The sequence below is a fragment of the Pseudophryne corroboree genome, chromosome 6 (genome assembly GCF_028390025.1).
Source record: "Pseudophryne corroboree isolate aPseCor3 chromosome 6, aPseCor3.hap2, whole genome shotgun sequence".
NCBI lineage: Eukaryota > Metazoa > Chordata > Amphibia > Anura > Myobatrachidae > Pseudophryne > Pseudophryne corroboree.
Window position 1 is genome coordinate 809,538,921 of NC_086449.1, and position 24,739 is coordinate 809,563,659.

Sequence of the window (24,739 nt, forward strand, 5' to 3'; positions counted from 1 at the left end):
CAAGTCACTCGTAGCCACAGGCACCACGATAGGTTGGTTCATATGAAATGAAGACACCACCTTAGGCAGAAATTGAGGACGAGTCCTGAATTCCGCTCTATCCAAATGAAAAATCAAGTAGGGGCTCTTGTGAGACAAGGCCGCCAATTCTGACACACGCCTTGCAGATGCCAAGGCCAATAACATGACCACCTTCCAGGTGAGAAATTTCAATTCAACTGTTTGAAGGGGCTCAAACCAGTGAGATTTAAGGAACTTTAACACCACGTTAGGGTGCCACTGGGGGCACAAAAGGAGGCTGGATGTGCAGCACTCCCTTTACAAAAGTCTGGACTTCTGGTAGAGAAGCCAATTCCTTCTGAAAGAATATAGATAGGGCCGAAATCCGTACTTTAATAGAGCCTAACTTCAGGCCCATATCCACTCCTGTCTGTAGGAAGTGGAGAAAACGGCCCAGATGGAAATCTTCCGTAAGAGCATTCTTGGTTTCACACCAAGAGACATACTTCCGCCAGATACGGTGATAATGTTTCGCCGTCACCTCCTTCCTAGCCTTTATCAGAGTAGGTATGACCTCCTCCGGAAAACCTTTCCCAGCTAGGATTCGGCGTTCAACCGCCATGCCGTCAAACATAACCGCGGTAAGTCTTGGAACACGCAGGGCCCCTGCTGCAACAGGTCCTCCCTGAGAGGAAGGGGCCAAGGATCTTCTGTGATCATTTCCTGAAGATCTGAGTACCAGGCCCTTTGAGGCCAGTCTGGAACAATGAGTATTATCTGTACTCTTTTTTGTCTTATGATCCTCAAAACTTTTGCGATGAGAGGAAGAGGAGGAAACACATAGACCGACTGAAACACCCACGGTGTCACCACGGCGTCTACCACTACTGTCTGAGGGTCCCTGGACCTGGCACAGTAAATCCAAAGCTTTTTGTTGAGGCGTGACGCCATCATGTCTACTTGAGGAATTCCCCAGAGACCTGTTATCTCTGCAAAGACTTCTTGATGAAGTCCCCACTCTCCTGGATGGAGATCGTGTCTGCTGAGGAAGTCTGCTTCCCAGTTGTCCACTCCCGGAATAAAGACAGCTGACAGAGCGCTTACGTGATTTTCCGCCCAGCGAAGAATCCTGGTGGCCTCCGCCATCGCAACTCTGCTCCTTATCCCGCCTTGGCGGTTCACATGAGCCACTGCTGTGACATTGTCTGATTGAATCAGAACCGGTAGGTTGCGAAGAAGAGCCTCCGCTTGTCGTAGGCCGTTGTAAATGGCTCTTAATTCCAGGACGTTGATGTGCAGACAAGCCTCCTGGCTTGACCACAGTCCCTGAAAGTTTCTTCCTTGTGTGACTGCTCCCCACCCTCGGAGGCTCGCGTCCGTGGTCACCAGAACCCAGTCCTGAATGCCGAACCTGTGACCCTCTAGAAGGTGAGCACTGTGCAGCCACCACAGGAGAGATACTCTGGCCCTGGGGGACAGTGTTATCGTCTGATGTATTTGTAGATGGGACCCGGACCACTTGTCCAGAAGGTCCCACTGAAAAGTCCTTGCATGAAACCTGCCGAAGGGGATGGCCTCGTAGGCTGCTACCATTTTCCCCAGAACTCGAGTGCATTGATGAACTGACACTCTTTTTGGCTTTAGCAGGTCTCTGACCATGGTCTGTCGAGTCGTTGGAACCAATTGAGACTTTGGCAGATTTAGAATCCAACCGTGCTGTTGGAGAACTCTCAGGGAGAGCGCCACGTTCTTCAGCAATTGATCTCTTGATCTCGACTTTATCAGGAGATCGTCCAAGTATGGGATATTGTGACTCCTTGTTTGCGTAGGAGCACCATCATTTCCGCCATCACCTTGGTGAAAATCCTCGGGGCCGTGCAAAGCCCAAACGGCAACATCTGAAACTGGTAATGACAGTCCTGTACAGCGAATCTCATGTACTCCTGATGAGAGGGATGTATGGGGACATGAAGGTCAGCATCCTTTATGTCTAGCGACACCATAAAAGCCCCCCCTTCTAGGCTGGATATTACAGCTCGGAGCGATTCCATCTTGAATTTTAATTTTTTTCATGTACAGGTTCAGGGATTTTAGATTTAAAATGGGTCTGACCGAACCATCCGGCTTCGGGACCACAAACAGGGTTGAATAATACCCTTTTCCCTGTTGGGCCAGGAACCCTGACAATCACTTGCTGTTGGTACAGAGTTTGAATTGCAGCTAACAGTACTTCCCTCCATTGGGGAGAAGCTGGTAAGGCCGACTTGAAAAATCGGCGAGGGGGCACCTCTTCGAAATCCAGCTTGTAGCCTTGGGAAACAATTTCCATCGCCCAAGGATCCATGTCTGACCGAACCCAGACCTGGCTGAATAATCGAAGGCGCGCCCCCACCGGTGCGGACTCCCTTAGGGGAGCCCCAGCGTCATGCGGCGGATTTTGTAGAAGCCGGGGAGGACTTCTGTTCCTGGGCACCAGCCGAAGCAGGTGTTCTTTTTCCTCTGCCCTTACCTCTGGCAAGGAAGGAGGAGCCCCGACCTCTTCTGGGCTTATGCGACCGAAAGGACTGCATCTGATACTGTGGAGTTTTCTTTTGCTGTTGGGGAACAAAAGGTAAAAAGGTAGATTTAAAAAGGTAGCTGTGGAAACCAGATCCGCGAGCCCCTCCCCAAACAACACGTCACCCTTGTAAGGTAAAACCTCCATATGCTTTTTCGAGTCCGCATCACCTGTCCATTGGCGGGTCCATAAGGCTCGTCTCGCAGAAATAGCCATGGCATTGGCTCTTGAACCCAGCAGTCCAATGTCTCTCTGAGCATCTCTCATATAGAAGACTGCGTCCTTAATATGGGCTAAACTTAATAAAATGGTATCCCTGTCCAGGGTATCAAGGTCAGCTGACAAGGTATCTGTCCAAGCTGCAACTGCGCTACATACCCATGCCAACGCAATTGCCGGCCTGAGCAAAGCACCAGTATGTGTATACATAGACTTTAAAGTAGTCTCCTGCCTGCGGTCCGCAGGATCTTTGAGGGCTGCCGTGTCCGGAGACGGCAGCGCCACCTTTTTGGACAGGCGTGTAAAAGCCTTGTCCACTGTGGGAGAGGATTCCCAACGTACCCTGTCCTGTGTAGGGAAAGGGTATGCCATAAGAATCCTTTTGGGAATCTGCAGTTTCTTATCCGGAGTTTCCCAAGCTTTTTCAAATAACTCGTTAAGTTCATGAGATGGGGGAAAGGTTACTACTTGCTTCTTCCCCTTAAACATGTGTACCCTCGTGTCGGGAACAGAGGATTCATCAGTGATATGCAAAACATCTTTTATTGCGATAATCATACACTGAATACTTTTTGTTACCCTAGGGTGCAATCTAGCTTCATCGTAGTCGACACTGGAGTCAGACTCCGTGTCGGTATCTGTGTCTACTATTTGTGACAAGGGACGTTTCTGAGACCCTGAAGGGCCCTGTGAGTCGGTCCAATCCGTGGATTGACCCCCTGTTGTCTCCCTGGACTCTGCTTTGTCCAGTCTCTTATGTAGTGATGCCACACTTGCATTTAACATAAGCCACATATCCATCCACTCTTGAGTCGGCACCACCGACGGGGACTCACCACACATCTGCTCCACCTCCTCCTTGGAAGAGCCTTCCGCTTCAAACATGCCGACACGCACGTACCGAAACCCCACACACACCGGGATATAGCTATAAGGGGACAATTCCCTAATAAGGCCCTTTGGAGAGACAGAGAGAGAGTATTCCAGCACACACCCAGCACTCACCGACACTGGAGAAATACCAGACAGCGCTTTTTGATATAATATAACTCACTGCGCCAAGAATTGTGCCCCCCCTCCTCTTTTTAAGCCCTCTGTCCTGAATTCAGCAGGGGAGAGTCCGGGGAGCCAGCGTCTCTGCAGCTTCTGTGGAGAAAATGGCGCTGGTTAGTGCTGAGGAACAAGCCCCGCCCCCTCCAGCGGTGGGCTTCGGTTCCGCTAGAAATTACAAAAAATGGCGGGGGTTCACATATTTACTGCCTCTGCAGCCTAATATCTCCCAATATGCCAGTTCTGAGGTTTATTGCTGCCCAGGGCGCTCCCCCTGCGCCCTGCACCCATCTGTGCCTGCTGTGTGTGTGTGTCCCGGGAGCGCTTACCTCTGTGAAGATCTGAAGTCTTCTTTCTTCTCATACTCACCCGGCTTCTATCTTCCGGCTCTGCGAGGAGGACGGCGGCGCGGCTCTGGGACGAACGGCAGGGTGAGACCTGCGTTCCGACTCCCTCTGAAGCTAATGGTGTTCAGTAGCGTAAGAAGTAGAGCCTATCAGTTAAGTAGGTCTGCTTCTCTCTCCTCAGTCCCACGATGCAGGGAGCCTGTTGCCAGCAGTGCTCCCTGAAAATAAAAAACCTAACAAAATTCTTTAAACAGAGAAACTCAGGAGAGCTCCCTGTAATGCACCCTATCTCCTCTGGGCACAAGATCTAACTGAGGTCTGGAGGAGGGGCATAGAGGGAGGAGCCAGTGCACACCCATACTAAAAGTTCTTTATAGGTGCTCATGTCTCCTGCGGAGCCCGTCTATACCCCCATGGTCCTTACGGAGTCCCCAGCATCCTCTAGGACGTAAGAGAAATGTTGTTTTGCAATCAACCTTGAATTAGGCCCTTTGTGCAATAGGTATCTCACTGATAATTAAAAAGTGGTCAGTTCTTCTTGCTGTCTCAGAACTTAACTCCTGCCAAATCTCTATTAGCGCGGCAATCATGTAGCTCTGTTACGGAAAAAACGTTGCAGGAATAAGTCTAGGTAATCCCCAGGATGAATTCCCAGCCCTCGCTCAGCATGTGTGCTTTGAGTTAATACTTACCCAGACGCACAAGGTTAACGTGTCAGCAAAAGTGATGTTATAATTGTGATGGGCACCAGGGGGACATTTATATCTGTCAGCCCAATTTAAGTCTTAGCCATGCACAGCACTGTGCCCCTCTCCTGACATTGTACTGTCAAAGTTTAGGTCTTAATTTTTTATGGCGTGACAGTTAGGGGCCTGTATTCGGAGGATGTCTGCTCGGTTGCCCTCTCTCCATCCACAAATACAGTCCCCATAGCCTTATATAATGATTGCATAAAAAGTCTAATTTACCAAGTTCAAGAAGGCTGCGCTTGGCCCTTTAGGTAATGCCAGATGGCATCAGCCCATTGTATCCTATGGAGACCACCAGGCTTGGACTGGCCCACAGGGGTACAGGGGAAACCACCGGTGGGCCCCAATGCCTGGGGGCCCACCTCCTGATCTAAGGATCAGGTTCCAGACTGTGCACTTGAATTATACATTATACATATGTAACCTTATACTGGACTATGGTGTATTTTCTACAGTGCATTGCTGTTATTAATCTGGTACATTATCATGCATGCAGCAGCTGAATTTACTGTATATATTTATGAAGGGGCCCAGACGTTGCACTCTCTAATGGTTAGTCAAACCAATGAGGTGGCAGGCCACACCCCCTCTGCAGACTGGCCACACCACTACATGCCCCAGTCCGACACTGGAGGCCACTAGACTTTGCCGGGAAGGGCTTCTATAGGAGCCAGTGTCCCGGCATCTGGGGTATGATAAATTGACCAAATAGGCCTACCAAATTGCTGCGAGATGCAATGATGAGAAATGTAACTTTTTGGGGCTTTTTATAAGTATTAACAAAAAAGCTCCTTAGGATTACATGCTATGGAGTGGGCAAAATTATTATACTAGTTCTCCCTAGCATCGGCACGCTGATGAGAACATCTCTATCCCTCTGGAGACTTACTGAAGATATTTCTGAGTTTGGCAACTCCTAACAGGACTATTATAAGGAGAAAAGAGCTTCTCCCCATCTACCAAAGCCACCTGGCCGGTGATAGTGGTCGCTGGGTATCTCTGATGAAAGTATAGGGAAGCCTATGTAACAAGGACAGTGTCTGTAGTCACTGCGACTACAGCACAGGATCAGAACAGGGAAAAAATATTAATTTTTAAAATATATTTAGGTCACAATTTATGTGATAAATTAGCCCTGCGCTGCGAGTCGCTCTAATGTACATCAATCCCTGTTTCAGGTATTGAAGAGCATGCCCATCTCTCCTCCTTTCTTCTCTCTATCCCATCCCCTATTACCTCCTCCCACATTACCCACTTGGCTCATCTATCATTCTCCTCTGAAGAAAACCTCCTTTGACCCCTCCTTTCTTCCTAATTACCACCCTATCTCTTTCCTCTTTCTACGCCTCTAAGCTTCCTGAGTGGGTTGTATGCCGTAGAATCTACCTACTCACCACCTTTCTCCCAGTTCCTCCTAGACCCACTCCAATGCAGCCGTCTCTTCATTCTGCTGACACTGCCCTCACCAAGGTCACTGATGACTTCCTTAAGGCCATATCCTAGGGCCACGTCTCTATTCTTATAGTCCTCAACCTCATGGCAAAAAACCCACCACTCCACTGAGCTTCAAAAGGTCAGCCCTTTCCTTGTGCACTTCCTACTTATCCAACCTGCTCCTTCTCTGCCCCTACACCAAACTCCACCTCCCCCTCCTCTTTCCCTTGCCTTTAGTATCCCTCTGTCATTGGTCCCTTTCTCTCCTCCTTTGACACCACTGTCGGCTGTGAACCTATCAGATCTTTTGGCTTCCAATAACACCTCTATGCCAACAACACCCAAATGTACCCGTTTCTCTCCCAATTGTTATCTCCCAATGAAGTCAGCACCTTACCGTTTGATCAGATTACGGGTGTACCATATAGATGGAAAGGAGTCCTTCAGCCTAGACTTGTAGTTGCGGTTCAGATCTCGGCCAGTGAGAGAGCATCGATAGTTGCCCACAATCACTCCATCTGGGTTTAACATGGGCACCACTTTGAAGACAAAGGTGTCTCTTAGCATTTGAGCGTCCAGCTCAGAACTCAGAATGTAATCTAGGAAGCCTTTCATCACCCAGGAACTGTTGGTCTCGCCCGGGTGAACTCTGGCCGTCAAAATCACAGCCTTCTTCTTCTTTGGCTCCTTAGTGGCTGGGGAGGGGTTGGTGATGGTCAGTACGTAAACCATGTTCCCGGCCAATGAATGACACAGGACCCGGATCTTGCAGTACCTGGAACGCTCTGGATCGTTGGCTATTCCGGACAGGTAATCCTGGAGGTTGGAATACGTATAAGGGTAACAGTGTGCAAAGTAGCAAACGTCTCCATTGTGTGGGAAACTAAAGGTCCAAGAGAGAGAGTAATAGGATTGTCCATCTTGGCCAAAGTTATTCTTGTAGTACTTGATCTCGTCCCCGATTCTATGCCAGCCGATCTCACGGGTGTTGGCTTCAGTCTCGGAGTACATGAGGGGACGCATGCCGTGGTTGTAGAGGCTTGTTCGCTTCATGAAGTTGATGATGGTGAAACGGTAAGGTACTCCTGCCCTTGTGTTCTTCACCCTGAAATAGAACCACTGGGTGTGTCGGCTTGTGTACAGGTCAGTGCGCAGGGTCAGCTGATAGTCGTAGTCACCTCTAGAAGAGGACACACACGTGAAAAGCTCATCAGATCACTGAAAGACAACATCGCCATACTAAATTCAGCCAGAAAGTCGGTAACTATATAAGTGACATCTTACTAAATCAATAAAAGACATTTGATCATTACTTCCAATGGGTTTCTCTAGCAGCATATCAATAGAAAACCCACATTTCATATTACTGCGTTCTTCTTTGACCAAAGGACATTTTTGTGTGGAGTCGAGCATGCTGCATTTTTCTTCCTCGAGCTACTAATATTATATATAGAAGAAAGTCATGATAAATGCATTACAGTATAATTCAATAAGGAGCTGATAATAAGTTGGGAGAAAAGCAAAAGTAAAAAAAAAGGATCACCTTTGCACCTGGGCACTCCATCAAGCCATGTTGCCATGGAAGGGGGGGCAAATACATGTATTTATTTAGTTTGCATGCAGGGTAAATACTGCCTCCTTTTGCATGTAGCCTTGGCCGGATTAAGCCTGGGGGGGGCACTTAAGACAAGGGGGCCTGGGGAAGAGTTATGTATATTAGATTGTGTGTACCTGTACCTCCCAACATGACCCATTCCAGGAGGGAAAAATACTCTGCTCCTGGACTTCCCTCTTAATAGATTATTGTCGTCACCTGTGTTGAACTATTTAATTAATAAGAAAGGTATTTCAACACAGAAGAGGAGGAGATGCTGGGATCCCTGGGTCACTTACAGCTCAGTGCCCCCTCCTCATTCTACTCTGGTCGTTAAGCTCCATCGATAGCTCATGAAACCTGATACTTCTGTGCCTGCACTGCATACTATCCTTCTCGCATTCTAGCTGCCTGCTGCTACACAAGAGGGAGAGCTAGTGATGTCAGTGTGCTCCGGCCGGGGGGCACCCTGACAGAGGGGGGCCCGGGGTACAGTATCACCTGCGCCCCACCCTTAATCTGGCTATGAATGTAGCCTAAAGATACTAGACAGCTTTCTATGTAAACAACAATGTAGAATTCAGACATCATTTTTTCAAGGTGCAAATTTACAAAGATATATTGCACGCTACACAGATCTTGCTATCTGGCAGTGGAACACTGGGTCAAATGCAAAAATAAAATACTTTAACAGAACTTAAACTTGATTCACTTCACTGTTCTCATGGTCAGACATTTCTCTGTAGCTACAGTCACCAGGCAACACAATCTCATGTGATTCTCCCGGTATACAGTATGGCGGTCAGCGTAATTGCCAGCAGGTATTACACATAATAGGGACATCTGGAATTGCGTGCGCTCTCTGTAGCATGCACGAGGTCTGTCAGCTAGCAGAGTGAAGGCTGCGGGTTATTCCATTACTATGCACAGCAACTAAGTGAGTTTACGGCAAAGTATTCACTAGAAAGCAGACAGCAGCTCCACTGACTGGAGGAGAGAGAAAAAGAATTCCCTGTTGAGAAAATAAAAATGCTAATGTGGGTAATAGATTTCTGCAACGGACCTGACTGGCTCGGACACATGTCTGCGCAATTAACAGTTGCTCGCAGAGGGAAAACCGCCTGTGATTGGCTAGTCGCAGTTCTGTATTCTGGCAACACAAAGGCTCCGCGGCAGCGGTGCGCTCCTCTCCACGGGACGCTTGCACTCATCTGACACAAACGTATTTGTTACAATAGTGTAGCTTGCACTGGCGCTCAGTTTTAAAGATGTATCCCTTAATTTCAATAGGGGATATGTGAACCAACAGGGAATTTATAACAAATAATTTGTTACAAAAAGAGTGTGTTTATTTAAACACATAAAATCACTGACATTTACATACATAAAGTGCATAGGTGAATCTGGACCAGTTTAAAGTGACTGTGCAATAGATGTAAATCTCTCACCATATTGTGGGATTGCGGTGGGCTAGCTTAAAGAAGCAACATGGGTCCAAGGCTGAAAATAGCCTAGGCACCACCGCAGAGGGTTTATTCAGCGTATCAGTCCTTTTGCTTACTTCACTGGTCCTTGCCACCCGGTTCCTCCGTCCAAGAACAACGCGTTTCGGTCATGTAGCTATGACCTTTCTCAAGTTTTGGATGGAGACTACCTCTTCCTAGGGGTGTATTTATACCCCTGTTGATAATTACAAATATTTCCACCTGTTAGTACAAAGTCCGCGGTTGCCGGATGATCTATCCCGGAAGTATCGCGGTTTGCGTTCCAGCCGCAACCGGAAGTGACGTCCCGTGCGTTCCAGCATTACCGGATGTTGTAAATGTCAGTGATTTTATGCGTTTAAATAAACACACTCTTTTTGTAACAAATTATTTGTTATAAATTCCCTGTTGGTTCACATATCCCCTATTGAAATTAAGGGATACATCTTTAAAACTGAGCGCCAGTGCAAGCTACACTATTGTAACTTTATCTGAATTTTAGGGAATTCATGTGTTTTTCCTTTTTTGTGTAGAAGCAAGGCTGCTTTGGTTTATTTGTTGCGCATTACTGCTGTGGTACACCCATCATTTTATTTTACAAACGTATTTGTGCAAAGGTCTCCTGGAGAGAAGCTTATTAGAAGTTCCTTATTGCTGCCAGAACTCACCACTAGGAGGCAGAGCAGCTCAGCGAATTACCCCATCAGGCATCATTGTATGACATTTTAAAAGGTAGAAACAGGTGACGAAGGAAAAACAGCTCTGTTCTTCTCAATAATCAGCTGGTAAACAAAGTACAAAGGCTAGTAACGTGCAAAAGTCATTTCTCAAGCTTGAGAAGAATCCATTTTTACCATGTTTAACGAACGCGAGCTGTTACAGTGAGTATGATTATGCTTAATGTGCACTTGCTGCTGCTCCTGCAATATAGGTACCAAGGAGGCCGCGTCAGATCACCTGCGACGCCATCAGACAGCTGAGTAACGCTCAGGTTACGCAGACCGGCCACCATAGCTCTGTTGCTGAGGTCAGGAAATATCCATCAGAAGACAGAGACCCTGACCTCGACACTCCACCAAAACAGGGGCAAGGAGCCCATGGCCAGCCCCTCCACATCCCCAAACGGCTGCAGACTGTCAGTCGACTGACGTATGCAATCATACTACGTCCGATGATGTAGGAGCCGTGCTGCACATGCGTATTACAGGATATGTGCATGTACGGTTTTCCAATGATCGGAATACTGCGTGAAACTTGCTACTACTACTGCGGCTGAATCATGCCCTGTGGTTGGTATTGCTGCCTCACAGTGCTGCGGTCATCAGATCGATTGCAACCAAGGTACCTGCAGACCAAAATCTTCATCAATGCTTCCGACGAAGGACATTTAGGGTCTGAAACGCGTTAAGTGGTTGCGTGTGTACTCCCATCAGCGGCATTTGGGACATTACCTGGTCCTTATTACCATCATCTTGCACTTGGAGTGGCCGATCCAGTATCGCTGTAAAGCCGGACTGTAGAGTGTTGATATCCTTGTTTTTGCTTTTAATATGTGAGTGCAATCCGTTACTGAATTTCTTTTACTTGACAGAAGGTCTCTGCATCATCACATCTTAACTTGTTATGTTATTGTTTGTATTGTTGTATGCAGTCAGGTCCATAAATATAGGGACATCCACACAATACTCATATTTTGGGCTCTATACACCACCACAATGGATTTGAAATGAAACAAACAAGATGTGCTTTAACTGCAGATATTCCACTTTAATTTGAGGGTATTTACATCCAAATCAGGTGAACGGTGTGGGACCTACAACGGTTTCTATATGTGCCTCCCACTTTTTAAGGGACCAAAAGTAATGGGACATTTGACTCAAAAGCTATTTCATGGACAGGAGTGAGCGATTCCCTCGTTATTTCATCATCAATTAAGCAGGTAAAAGGTCTGGAGTAGATTCCAGGTGTGACATTTGTATTTGGAATCTGTTGCTGTCGACTCTCAATATGAGATCCAAAGAGCTGCCACTATCAGTGAAGCAAGCCATCATTAGGCTGAAAAATCAAAACAAACCCATCAGAAAGATAGCAAAAACATTAGGTGTGGCCAAATCAACTGTTTGGAACAATCTTAAAAAGAAAGAATGCACCGGAGAGCTCAGCAACACCAAAAGACCCGGAAGTCCACAGAAAACAACTGTGGTGGATGACAGAAGAATTATTTCCCTGGTGAAGAAAAACCCCTTCACAACAGTTGCCCAGATCAAGAACACTCTCCAGAGCAGAGGCGGAACTACCGGCAGTGCAAGCAGTGCGTTGCACTGGGGCCCGCCTCTGTCCAGGGGCCCAAGCATGTAATGAGTCAAACTGACTCATTACATGCCGCTGTGCGCTGCGGGCAACCGCTGCCCGCAGCGCACAGCCGCCCGGAGAGGAGAGGAGCAGCGGCACGGACGGGGGAAGGAGGAGGACGGAGGTGAAGGAGGGAGCCGCAGCAGCGCTTTGTTACTGGTGGAGGCGCTGCTGCTGCTGCCCCTCTGCTTCACTATAGGCTGTCTTCCGAGAACAGCCTATAGTGAAGCAGAGGGGCAGCAGCAGCAGCGCCTCCACCAGTAACAAAGCGCTGCTGCGGCTCCCTCCTCCACCTCCGTCCTCCTCCTTCTCTACTGCCCGGGAATCGTGACCAGAAGCTGCACCGAGGAGCCTGAGCCAGCGGAGAGGGTAAGTATAATTCTTCTTTCTTTCTTTCTTTCTTGGGACTGCCTGCCGCTATGTGTAAAAATGGGGGACTGCCTGCCGTTATGTGTAAAAAATGGGGGACTGCCTGCCGCTATGTGTAAAAATGGGGGACTGCCTGCCGCTATGTGTAAAAAGGGGGAATCTGCCTGCCGCAATGTGTAAAAAGGGGGAATCTGCCTGCCGCAATGTGTAAAACTGGGGAATCTGCCTGCCGCAATGTGTAAAAATGGGGAATCTGCCTGCCGTAATGTGTAAAAAGGGGGGACTGCCTGACGTAATGTGTAAAAATGGGGAATCTGCCTGCCGCAATGTGTAAAAAGAGGGGACTGCCTGACGTAATGTGTAAAAATGGGGAATCTGCCTGCCGCTATGTGTAAAAAGGGGGGACTGCCTGCCGCTATGTGTAAAAATGGGGAATCTGCCTGCCGCTATGTGTAAAAAGGGGGAATCTGCCTGCCGTAATGTGTAAAAAGGGGGACGCTGTCTGCCGTAATGTGTAAAAAGGGGGACGCTGTCTGCCGTAATGTGTAACAAGGGCACGCTGTCTGCCGTTATGTGTAAAAAGGGCACGCTGTCTGCCGTTATGTGTAAAAAGTGTACGCTGTCTGCCGTAATGTGTAAAAAGGGGACGCTGTCTGCCGCTATGTTTAACAAGGGCACGCTGTCTGCCGTTATGTTTAAAAAGTGTACGCTGTCTGCCGCTATGTGTAACAAGGGCACGCTGTCTGCCGTTATGTGTAAAAAGGGGACGCTGTCTGCCGTTATGTGTAAAAAGAGGAATCTGTCCGTTGTAAGGTGTAAAAGGGTCTCTACCTGGTGTAGTGGTGCTACTGTGCGGCGTAATTTGAAGAATGGAGACTACTGTGCATCGTTTTATGAATTGGTATTATTTTGTGGCCACACCCCTTCCCCACGAAGCCACGCCACTATGTATTTTTGCGCGCGCCTACGGCGCACACTGCCCCTGTTTTGCATGCAGGGGTGGGGCTCCGATGCTGTTTCTTGCACACAGTGCTAAAATGTCTAGTTACGGCACTGTTGCTAAGTATCCATTTCTCTGGCCCTGAGCAGGTCCCCCTCACCAGATCCTCTCCAGGGGTGAGGGGGTGGACTTGGATGGGATGTGTGTGTGTGTGTGGGGGGCCAAAGCATTTTGTCGCACCTGGGCCCACCGCTCGCTAGTTCCTCCACTGCTCCAGAGGTAGGTGTATATGTGTCAAAGTCAACAATCAAGAGAAGACTTCACAAGAGTGAATATAGAGGGTTCACCACAAGATGTAAACCATTGGTGAGCCACAAAAACAGGAAGACCAGATCAGAGTTTGCCAAACAACATCTAAAAAAGACTTTACAGTTCCGGAACAAAATCCTATGGACAGATGAGACAAAGATCAACTTGTACCAGAGTGATGGGAAGAGAACAGTATGGGCATGTATGGCTGCCAATGGAACTGGTTCCCTTGTATTTATTGATAATGTGACTGCTGACAAAAGCAGCAGGATGAATTCTGAAGTGTTTCGGGCAATATTATTTATCTGCTCATATTCAGTCAAATGCTTCAGAACTCATTGGATGGCGCTTCACAGTGCAGATGGACAATGACCCGAAGCATACTGCAAAAGCAACCAAAGCGTTTTTTGAAGCAAATAAGTGGAATGTTATGCAACGGCCAAGTCAATCACCTGACCTGAATCCGATTGAGCATGCATTTCACTTGATGAAGACAAAATTGAAGGGAAAATGCCCCAAGAACAAGCAGGAACTGAAGACATTTGCAGTAGAGGCCTGGCAGAGCATCACCAGGGATGAAACCCAGCGTCTGGTGATGTCTGTGAGTTCCAGAATTTAGGCTGTAATTGACTGCAAAGGATTTGCAACAAAGTATTAAAAAGTGAAAGTTTGATTTAGGATTGTTTAGTTTGTCCCATTACTTTTGGTCCCTTAAAAAGTGGGAGGCACATATAGAAACCGTTGTAATTCCTACACCCTTCACCTGATTTGGATGTAAATACCCTCAAATTAAAGCGGAAAGTCTGCAGTTAAAGCACATCTTGTTTGTTTCATTTCAAATCCATTGTGGCGGTGTATAGAGCCCAAAATATGAGAATTGTGTCGATGCCCCAATATTTATGGACCTGACTGTATGTTATATGTTTGTACAAAAATGTTTACTGAGTGATGTACATTACTGTTTAGCCATGCTTTTCAGCCATGTTTTGCATTGTTAGACAGCGTTATTTGTTGTTGTAGGTATCAGCATTTGTGATCTATGTACTAAATGCTACTGTATGGTGCTATGACAACAGCTTTGTGTCATACCCTATGGATACAAAATGAAACAACTCAGCCTGATGATAGAGTGACATGGCTGAAAATCACAGAGGAAGACAGAAAAACTGAAGCATTCATTTAAATTAATGTCACCTCATTGCAAAAAACGTCTTCAAATCATATAATTTTTATATAAATAATAATTTGTCTACATAACTGCATGATAAAATAGGAATTAATGTTATTACATGTATCTTCGTTTTATTAATTCACTGCACCTATTAGCATTCAGGGGTATATTCATAAAGCAGTGAAAAGTGCGGAGAAGTGAGCTAGTGGAGAAGTTGCCCATGGCAACCAATCAGTGTTGAGGTAACATTTATAATATGAAATGTAGCTAATTGGTTGCCATGAGCAACTTCTCCACTGGCTCACTTCTCTACACTTTTCACTGCTTCATGAATAGACCCCGACTGATAAATAGCAACGGGACAGTCGCTGAGTCGCGATATTCTGTGACGCAATTGCAGGTGTAATGGAAGGAATCCTTATGTCAGGAGATGTTACTTACACCTGGACCACTTTCTGCAGATTCCCGCTCTCAAATCGAGATTCAAACTCTAATGTGATGTTAGGATCTTCACAACTGTGCGAGGAGTCAGACTTGAGAGGGCTGCGATTCCCACCGACACGGGAACACATAAAGTAAGATTCCTTCCACCCTGAGAGAGAAAATTACAGTCAATACAGTCACTGGAACAGCAAGAGAAGTACAGAATACTGTGGAGAACATAAAAATGTGAGAGAAATGAGTGGGGCACAAATGCGCAGAACACAAAAAAATGAAAATGAAATGTGTAGAACACAGAAATGTTAGAGAAACGCGGAGGTCACAGAAGTGAGAGGGAAATACAGAGAACACCGAAGTGTGAGAGAAATACAGAGGTCACAGAAGTGTGAGAGAAATACAGAGGTCACAGAAGTGAGAGAGAAATACAGAGGTCACAGAAGTGTGAGAGAAATACAGAGGTCACAGAAGTGTGAGAGAAATACAGAGGTCACAGAAGTGTGAGAGAAATACAGAGGTCACAGAAATGTTAGAGAAATGCGGAGGTCACAGAAGTGTGAGAGAAATACAGAGGTCACAGAAGTGAGAGGGAAATACGGAGAACACCAAAGTGTGAGAGAAATGCGGAGGTCACCGAAGTGTGAGAGAAATACAGAGGTCACCAAAGTGTGAGAGAAATACAGAGGTCACAGAAGTGAGAGGGAAATACGGAGAACACCAAAGTGTGAGAGAAATACAGAGGTCACAGAAGTGAGAAGGAAATACGGAGAACACCAAAGTGTGAGAGAAATACAGAGGTCACCAAAGTGTGAGAGAAATACAGAGGAGTCGGGCACAAATGCGCAGAACACAAAAAAATTAAAAAGAAATGTGCAGAACACAGAAATGTTAGAGAAACGCGGAGGTCACAGAAGTGAGAGGGAAATATGGAGAACACCGAAGTGTGAGAGAAATACAGAGGTCACAGGTGTGTGAGAGAAATACAGAGGTCACAGAAGTGTGAGAGAAATACAGAGGTCACAGAAGTGTGAGAGAAATACAGAGGTCACAGAAGTGTGAGAGAAATGCAGAGGTCACAGAAGTGTGAGAGAAATATAGAGGCCACAGAAGTGTGAGAGAAATATAGAGGCCACAGAAGTGTGAGAGAAATATAGAGGCCACAGAAGTGTGAGAGAAATGCGGAGGTCACAGAACTGTGAGAGAAATACAGAGGCCATAGAAGTGTGAGAGAAATGAGAACACAGAAGTGTGAGAGAAATACAGAGGCCACAGAAGTGTGAGAGAAATGAGAACACATAGGTGTGAGAGAAATGCAGAGGCCACAGAGGTGTGAGAGAAATGTGGAGAACACAGAAGTGTGAGAGAAATACAGAGGTCACAGAAGTGTGAGAGAAATATAGAGGCCACAGAAGTGTGAGAGAAATGAGGAGGTCACAGAAGTGTGAGAGAAATGAGGAGGTCACAGAAGTGTGAGAGAAATATAGAGGCCACAGAAGTGTGAGAGAAATATAGAGGCCACAGAAGTGTGAGAGAAATATAGAGGCCACATAAGTGTGAGAGAAATGCAGAGGCCACAGAAGTGTGAGAGAAATGAGAACACAGAAGTGTGAGAGAAATACAGAGGCCACAGAAGTGTGAGAGAAATGAGAACACATAGGTGTGAGAGAAATGCAGAGGCCACAGAAGTGTGAGAGAAATGAGAACACATAGGTGTGAGAGAAATGCAGAGGCCACAGAGGTGTGAGAGAAATGAGGAGAACATAGAGGTGTGAGAGAAATACAGAGGTCACAGAAGTGTGAGAAATACAGAGGTCACAGAAGTGTGAGAGAAATGAGGAGGTCACAGAAGTGTTGGAGAACTTAGGAGAACACAGAAGTGTGAGAAAAAGGACAAAAACTGTAAGAGAAATGCGTAGGTCATAAAAATGTGGAAAAAGTGAGCAATGTGAACAGAGCAATGTGGAAGAAATTAGGAAATAAGTGAGAAAAAGGTGAAGGGTAGAGACATTTGAGTGAGTGAAGGGGGATACCAAATGTGGGAGACACAGACATGCAAGAAAAATGGGTAGGGCACAAACCTGTGAGAGAAAGGCGTAGGCCACAGACAATTGAGAGACCAAAGGAATAAAGGATGACAACAAAATGCTAGAGAAATGTGTAGGACACAGACATGAGAGTGAATGAATGTGGACACTAAATGTGAGCGAATGTGTAGGAGAAATTCAGAGAAAGAAGAAATGTGAGTGAGGGAAGGAGGACACTGAAATATGGAGCCTACAGAAATGTGAGAGAAACTCAGACGATACAGAAGTGTGACACAGGGAGGGCCATGTGAGAGTTAAAGAATAGACAAAACAGAAAGCAAAGGGTTTGGGTATATGATAGAGAAAATAAGATTTTAAACCTACCGGTAAATTTTTTTCTCCTAGTCCGTAGAGGATGCTGGGGACTCCGTAAGGACCATGGGGTATAGATGGCTCCGCAGGAGACATGGGCACTGTAAAGACTTTAGAATGGGTGTGCACTAGCTCCTCCCTCTATGCCCCTCCTCCAGACCTCAGTTAGGACTGTGCCCAGAGGAGACTGACAGTACGAGGAAAGGATTTTTGTTAATCTAAGGGCAAGATACATACCAGCCCACACTATACATACCGTACAACATGGAATGAACCAAACCAGTTAACAGTATGAACCAAACAGCATCAGCCAAAGACTGATCTCAACTGTAACATAACCCTTATGTAAGCAACAACTATATACAAGTCTTGCAGAATTTGTCCGCACTGGGACGGGCACCCAGCATCCTCTACGGACTAGGAGAAAAAGATTTACCGGTAGGTTTAAAATCTTATTTTCTCTTACGTCCTAGAGGTTGCTGGGGACTCCGTAAGAACCATGGGGATTATATCAAAGCTCCAGACCGGGCGTGAGAGTGCGGATGACTCTGCAGCACCGATTGAGCATACATGAGGTCCTCATCAGCCAGGGTATCAAACTTGTAAGAATTTTGCAAAGGTGTTTGAACCCGACCAAGTAGCTGCTCGGCAAAGCTGTAATGCCGAGACACCTCAGGCAGCTGCCCAAGAAGAGCCCACCTTCCTAGTGGAAAGGGCCTTTACCGAATTTGGTAATGGCAATCCAGCCATAGCATGAGCCTGCTGAATCGTATTACAGATCCAGCGAGCAATAGTCTGCTTTGAAGCAGGAGCGCCAACCTCGTTGGCTGCATACAGGACAAACAGTGCCTCTGTTTTCTCCTAACCCTAGCCGTCCTGGCTACATACATTTTTAAGGCCCTGACTACCTCAAGGGACTTGGAATCCTCCAAGTCACCCGTAGCCACAGGCACCACAATAGGTTGGTTCATATGAAACGACGAAACCACCTTAGGTAGAAACTGAGGGCGAGTTCTTAACTCCGCCCGATCCACATGGAAAATCAGATAGGGGCTCTTGTGAGACAAAGCCGCCAATTCGGACACCCGCCTTGCAGATGCCAAGGCCAACAACATGACTACTTTCCAAGTGAGAAATTTTAAGTCAACCGTTTGAAGAGGTTCAAACCAGTGCGATTTAAGGAACTGTAACACCACGTTAAGGTCCCATAGTGCCACTGGGGGCACAAAAGGTGGCTGGATGTGCAGCACTCCCTTTACAAAAGTCTGGACTTCTGGGAGGGAAGCCAATTCCTTCTGAAAGAAAACAGATAAGGCCGAAATCTGTACCTTGATGGAGCCTAACTTGAGGCCCATATCCACTCCTGTCTGCAGGAAGTGGAGAAAACGACCCAGCTGAAAATCTTCCGTAGGAGCATTCTTGGCTTCACACCAAGATACATATTTTCTCCAGATACGGTGATAATGCTTCGCCGTTATTTCCTTCCTAGCCTTGATCAGAGTAGGGATGACTTCCCCAGGAATACCATTCCTAGCTAGGATTTGGTGTTGAACCGCCCTGCCGTCAAACGCAACCGCGGTAAGTCTTGGAACACACAGGACCCCTGTTGCAACAGGTCCTCCCTGGGAGGAAGAGGCCACAGATCTTCTGAGCATTTCCTGAAGATCTGAATACCAGGCCCTTCGAAGCCAATCTGGGACAATGAGAATTGTCTGCACTCTTGTTCTTCTTATGATTCTCAATACTTTTGAGATAAGTGGAAGTGGGGGAAACCCATAGACCGACTGAAACACCCACGGTGTCACTAGGGCGTCCACCGCCCCTGCCTGAGGGTCTCTCGACCTGGAACAATACGTCCGAAGCTTCTTGTTGAGGCATGACGCCATCGTGTCTATTTGAGGAAGTCCCCAACGACTTGTTACCTCTGCAAAGACCTCTTGATGAAGCCCCCACTCTCCTGGATGGAGAACGTGTCTGCTGAGGAAGTCTGCTTCCCAGTTGTCTACTCCCGGAATGAAGACTGCTGACAGAGCACTTACATGATTTTCCGCCCAGCGAAGAATCCTGGTGGCTTCTGCCATTGCTGCTCTGCACCTTGTCCCGCCCTGGCGGTTTACATGCGCCATGGCTGTGACGTTGTCTGACTGAATCAGAACGGGTAGGTTGGGAAGAAGATTCCCCGCTTGTAGTAGGCCATTGTATATGGCCCTTAACTCCAGCACATTGATCTGGAGCCACCACAAGAGAGATGCCCTGGCCCTGGGGGACAGGCTTATCCTCAGATGCATTTGTAGATGGGACCCTGACCACTTGTCCAGAAGGTCCCACTGAAAAGTTTTCGCATGGAACCTGCTGAACGGAATGGCCTCGTAGGCCGCCACCATCTTTCCCAATACTCGAGTGCATTGATGAACGGACACTCTTTTTGGTTTTAGCAGGTCCTTGACCATGTTCTGGAGTTCCTGGGCTTTTTCCACTGGGAGAAAAACCCCTTTTTTTTTTTTCGTGTCCAGAACCATGCCCAAAAATGACAGCCGAGTTGACAGAACCAACTGCGACTTTGGTAGATTTAGAATCCAGCCGTGATGTTGTAGTACTCTCAGGGAGAGAGCCACGCTTTTTAACAACTGATCTCTTGATCTTGCCTTTATCAGGAGATCGTCCAGGTATGGGATAATTGTGACTCCTTGCTTGCGCAGGAGCACCATCATTTCCGCCATTACATTGGTGAAAATTCTCGGGGCCGTGGAAAGCCCAAACGGCAACGTCTGAAACTGGTATGACAATCCTGTACAGCGAATCTCAGGTACGCCTGATGAGGCGGATATATGGGGACATGAAGGTATGCATCCTTTATGTCTAGTGACACCATAAAATCCCCCCCTTCCAGGCTGGAGACCACTGCCCAGAGAGATTCCATCTTGAATTTGAACCTTTTCCAATATAGGTTCAGGGATTTTAGATTCAGAATTGGTGTGACCGAGCCATCCGGCTTCGGGACCACAAATAGGGTTGAATAAAACCCTTTCCCCTGTTGCACTAGGGGAACCTTGATAATCACCTGCTGTTGACACAGCTTTTGTATGGCAGCTGAAACTATTTCCCTCTCTGGCGGAGAAGCTGGCAAGGCCGATTAGAAATATCGTCGTGGAGGCACATCTTCAAACTCCAGTTTGTAGCCTTGGGATACTATATCGACCACCCAAGGATCCAAGTCCGACTGAACCCAGACTTGGCTGAAGAGCCGAAGACGTGCCCCCACCAGCGTCATGCGGTGGATTTTGTAGAGGCCGGGGAGGACTTTTGTTCCTGGGAACTAGTCATAGCTGGAGTTCTTTTCCCTCTACCTCTACCTCTGGCGAGGAAGGAAGAGCCCCGACCCTTTTTGAACTTATGCGCCGAAAGGACTGCATCTGGTATTGAGGTGTTTTCTTTTGCAATGGGGGAACGTAAGGCAAAAAAGAAGACTTACCCGCGGTAGCCGTGGAAACCAGATCTGCGAGGCCGTCCCCAAATAACACTTCACCTTTGTAAGGCAAAGCCTCCATATGTATCTTTGAATCCGCATCACCTGTCCATTGACGGGTCCACAGGGACCTTCTAGCAGAAACTGCCATGGCATTGGCTCTTGAACCCAACAGCCCAATATCTCTCGCAGCCTCTATCATATATAAGGCTGCGTCCTTAATGTGACCCAAGGTCAACAAAATACTATCTTTATCTAGGGTGTCTATGTCAGATGACAAGTTATCTGCCCACGCTGCAATAGCGGTACCCACCCATGCCGACGCCACTGCCGGTCTGAGCAGGGCACCCGTAGTCGCATAAATTGATTTTAAGGTAGTCTCCTATCTGCGATCCACAGGATCCTTGAGGGTTGCCGTGTCCGGGGACGGTAGTGCAACCTTCTTGGACAAGCGCGTCAAGGCCTTGTGCACCGTGGGCGAGGATTTCCACCGTAACCTTTCCTTTGCAGGGAAAGGATACGCCATAATATTTCTCTTGGGAACCTGCAGTCTCTTGTCAGGAGTTTCCAAAGCCTTTTCAAATAACGCGTTCAGCTCATGAGATGGGGGAAAGGTTACCTCAGGTTTCTTTTCCTTAAACATGCAGACCCTCGTGTCAGGGACAGAGGGATCCTCCGTGATATGCAAAACATCTTTTATTGCAATACTCATACATTGAATACTCTTGGCCACTCTTGGGTGCAACTGTGCATCATCATAGTCGACACTGGAGTCGGAATCTGTGTCGGTATCAGCATGCTATCTGGGAAAGGGGACGTTTATGTGACCCTGATGGGTCTTGTAACACAGTAAAAGCCATGGATTGACTCCCTGCTCTGTCCCTGGACACTGCTTCGTCCAATTTCTTATGTAATAAATTCACATTAGCATTTAAAACATTCCACATGTCCACCCAATCCGGTGTCGGCTGTGCTGACAGAGACACGATCACCATCTGCTCTGCATCCTCCCTAAACAAGCCTTCCGCTTCAGACATGTCGACACACACGTACTGACACCCCCACACACACTGGGATAACTGAAATATGTGGACTGACCCACAATAAGTCCCTTTGGAGAGACAGAGAGAGAGTATGCCAGCACACACCCGGCGCCACAATATACTGAAAACAAAAGTCCCAGTCTAAATAGCGCTTATAACATATAATATTTGCACCAAATAATGTGCCCCCCCCTTGTTTTTGCCCCCTGTTACTGTGTTCAGCAGGGGAGAGTCCGGGAGCAGCTTCTCTGCAGCATGCTGTGGAGAAAATAGCGCTGGTTAGTGCTGGAGGATCAAGCTCCGCCCCCTCAACGGCGGGCTTCGGTCCCGCTCATATCTTTATACTGGCAGGGGTTTTATAACATACTGCCCCTGCAGTATCTAAACTTGCTGCCAGATTATCTTGAGGTGTTTATTGCTGCCCAGGGCACCCCCCCTGCGCCCTGCACCCATGCTGTGCCTGTGTGTGTGTGTGTGGGAGCAATGGAGCGCAGCGTTACCTCAGTGAAGATCTGAAGTCTTCTGCCACCTTTGAAGTCTTCTTTCTTCTTATACTCACCCGGCTTCTATCTTCCGGCTCTGTGAGGAGGACGGCGGCGCTGCTCCGGGTTGAACGGCGAGGGCGAGACCTGCGTTCCGACCCTCTGGAGCTAATGGTGTCCAGTAGCCTAAGAAGCAGAGCCTATCATTTAAGTAGGTCTGCTTCTCTCCCCTCAGTCCCACGATGCAGGGAGCCTGTTGCCAGCAGTGCTCCCTGAAAATAAAAAACCTAACAAAAATCTTTTCAGAGAAACTCAGTAGAGAACTCCCCTGCAGTGCATCCAGTCTCCACTGGGCACAGGAACTAACTGAGGTCTGGAGGAGGGGCATAGAGGGAGGAGCCAGTGCACACCCATTCTAAAGTCTTTACAGTGCCCATGTCTCCTGCGGAGCCGTCTATACCCCATGGTCCTTACGGAGTCCCCAGCATCCTCTAGGACGTAAGAGAAACCAGGGGGAGACTGGACTAGATTTTAATGTATGCGAGACCACGAAGGTGACAGAGAATGTCCTTGTCTTAAAAAAACGTAAAGAGAGAAATAAAACCTAAAAGGCACCAGATAAAGAAAACTGAAAATGAGGTGAAGAGATTGGATTAAGATATTACTGGGTACATGACGCGCGCATGTATGGGAAGACAAGAAAACGGACGAACAGACAAAAACCAGATGAGAGGGGGCAATATCAAAGCATAATTTGTATAAGCTATGGCTTGAAGATAATTCCCAGGAGAGGCGAGTAATTATAAAAAAGGAGACCGAGATTAGAGGGACTTGAATTAGGCAATTGGGCTGGATTAGCTAGACAGAACATTAATGAAATGATGAAGAAAACAGAGAGGAAATTAAGAAAGAAAATTAAAAGGGATAAAAAAAAAGTTTAAGAGCAAAAAGATGTGAGAGCAATGTGTTAAAGAGTGGATCTCTACTGAGACAGACAAAATTACCATAGACACGAAACAGAAAGTGTCCTGGTCATAGGCTATCTGCAATCAGTGTGGTCTAGTGGCATAGCACAAAATGGCTGACATTCTCAGGTGACCCACATTCAGAGAGATTCTGCAGCTACTAAGGTTAGCGTAGACATCTGACTGGATGAATATGTGACACAGAGGAGGTTATTTCTACAGTTTTGGCTTTCCACCAGTGCACTTGGATCGTCTGCGCACCGCACCTCAAGGTGTTAAGAAACCTCGAAACACAATGAGGGTGTGGCCCAGGGTGCGGAGAGAGCTTGACCAGTCTCCACAGATGCAACGTGTTACAGTGAAAACAGCACATAAAAGTCCAACCTCCTACCACATCTGTTCATTTCTATCATTCAAATAAACTTTTGTTTTCATCTTAAAATTCTACGCCGTTTAGCCTCATTTGAGGATTACAGTAATCATGGGAAAAAGTAGTAATTCTAGCATAGTAATGCAACAGTAGGCTAAGTAGAGTATAAGTAGAGAGCTTCCTGCTTGCATTAGTGATCCATGTTGCGTCTTAGGACGCTGCATCACCTGCGACACCATCGCCCGGGCTGCAGTTCCTATAAAGAGGCCAGGAAATCTCTGTCTTTCCACGGAGATTCTGGCCTCGACACTTCACCAAAACAGAGGCGTCAAGCCTCCGTTTTGGGACACGGCGGCTTTCCACGCCCCCAAACGGCAGCAGTCTGTCAATCACGGACAGTATGCAGCTGTTGTGCATCCAACGATGCAGAACCTGGTGCAGTGGCGGTCTTTGGTGCTTTGTTAATGATCTCCAAAGACACGAAGGTTCAAAGAGTCTGCCCACATATTTGCCATACACATAAACATGTGCAGCCTAGAGAAGCAATTAACTTTAGAAGCTCAACTCTTTCTGTACTCGTATCTTGGTCCCTGTCTTGCTCGGAGCAAGTAAAATTATGTGTATTCATTTCTTTGTAGCACAAAAGTAAAATGCCACACGCCAGACTCAGCGTGATAGGAGGGCTTTCAGTGTGGGGGAGGAATATTTCCTAATGTGGCAGAGAAAACTGGAGATGTTGAAAATATTAGCAATTAAGGCACAGTTCTGAGAGCGAGCCAATGAATCGCACAATCCGTGACATTTCCAAAGCGTTTTATGGAGCAATTATTATTTTTTTTCTCCCCCCCAAAAAACCCACAAAACTGATTAGATTAAAAATAGAAACCAGGACGGAAGGGAAGGCAAAAATAGAGTGACAGCAAAACAATTGCACATGCTGTGAGTCAGACACGTCTTCGGGTAATAAGAAACCGCACAGGATTCAATCAGTTTAGGTAGCGAAT

The 24,739-nt window shown here is 47.0% G+C and overlaps 1 protein-coding gene across 8 annotated transcripts in view; it reads right to left on the reverse strand.

Annotated features, from left to right (window-relative positions):
* AGBL3 (AGBL carboxypeptidase 3) overlaps positions 1 to 24,739 on the reverse strand; it is a 169,944-nt gene that overhangs the window by 79,967 nt on the left and 65,238 nt on the right. For 7 of the 8 annotated variants that reach the window (XM_063929025.1, XM_063929026.1, XM_063929030.1 and 4 more), the window contains 2 exons: positions 15,017 to 15,167; positions 6,754 to 7,536 (listed from right to left, as the gene is read on the reverse strand). In XM_063929025.1, the coding sequence (XP_063785095.1) occupies positions 6,754 to 7,536; positions 15,017 to 15,167 (934 nt within the window). The remainder of the gene's footprint in view (positions 1 to 6,753; positions 7,537 to 15,016; positions 15,168 to 24,739) is intronic. The other variant, XM_063929031.1, reaches the window with a different exon arrangement.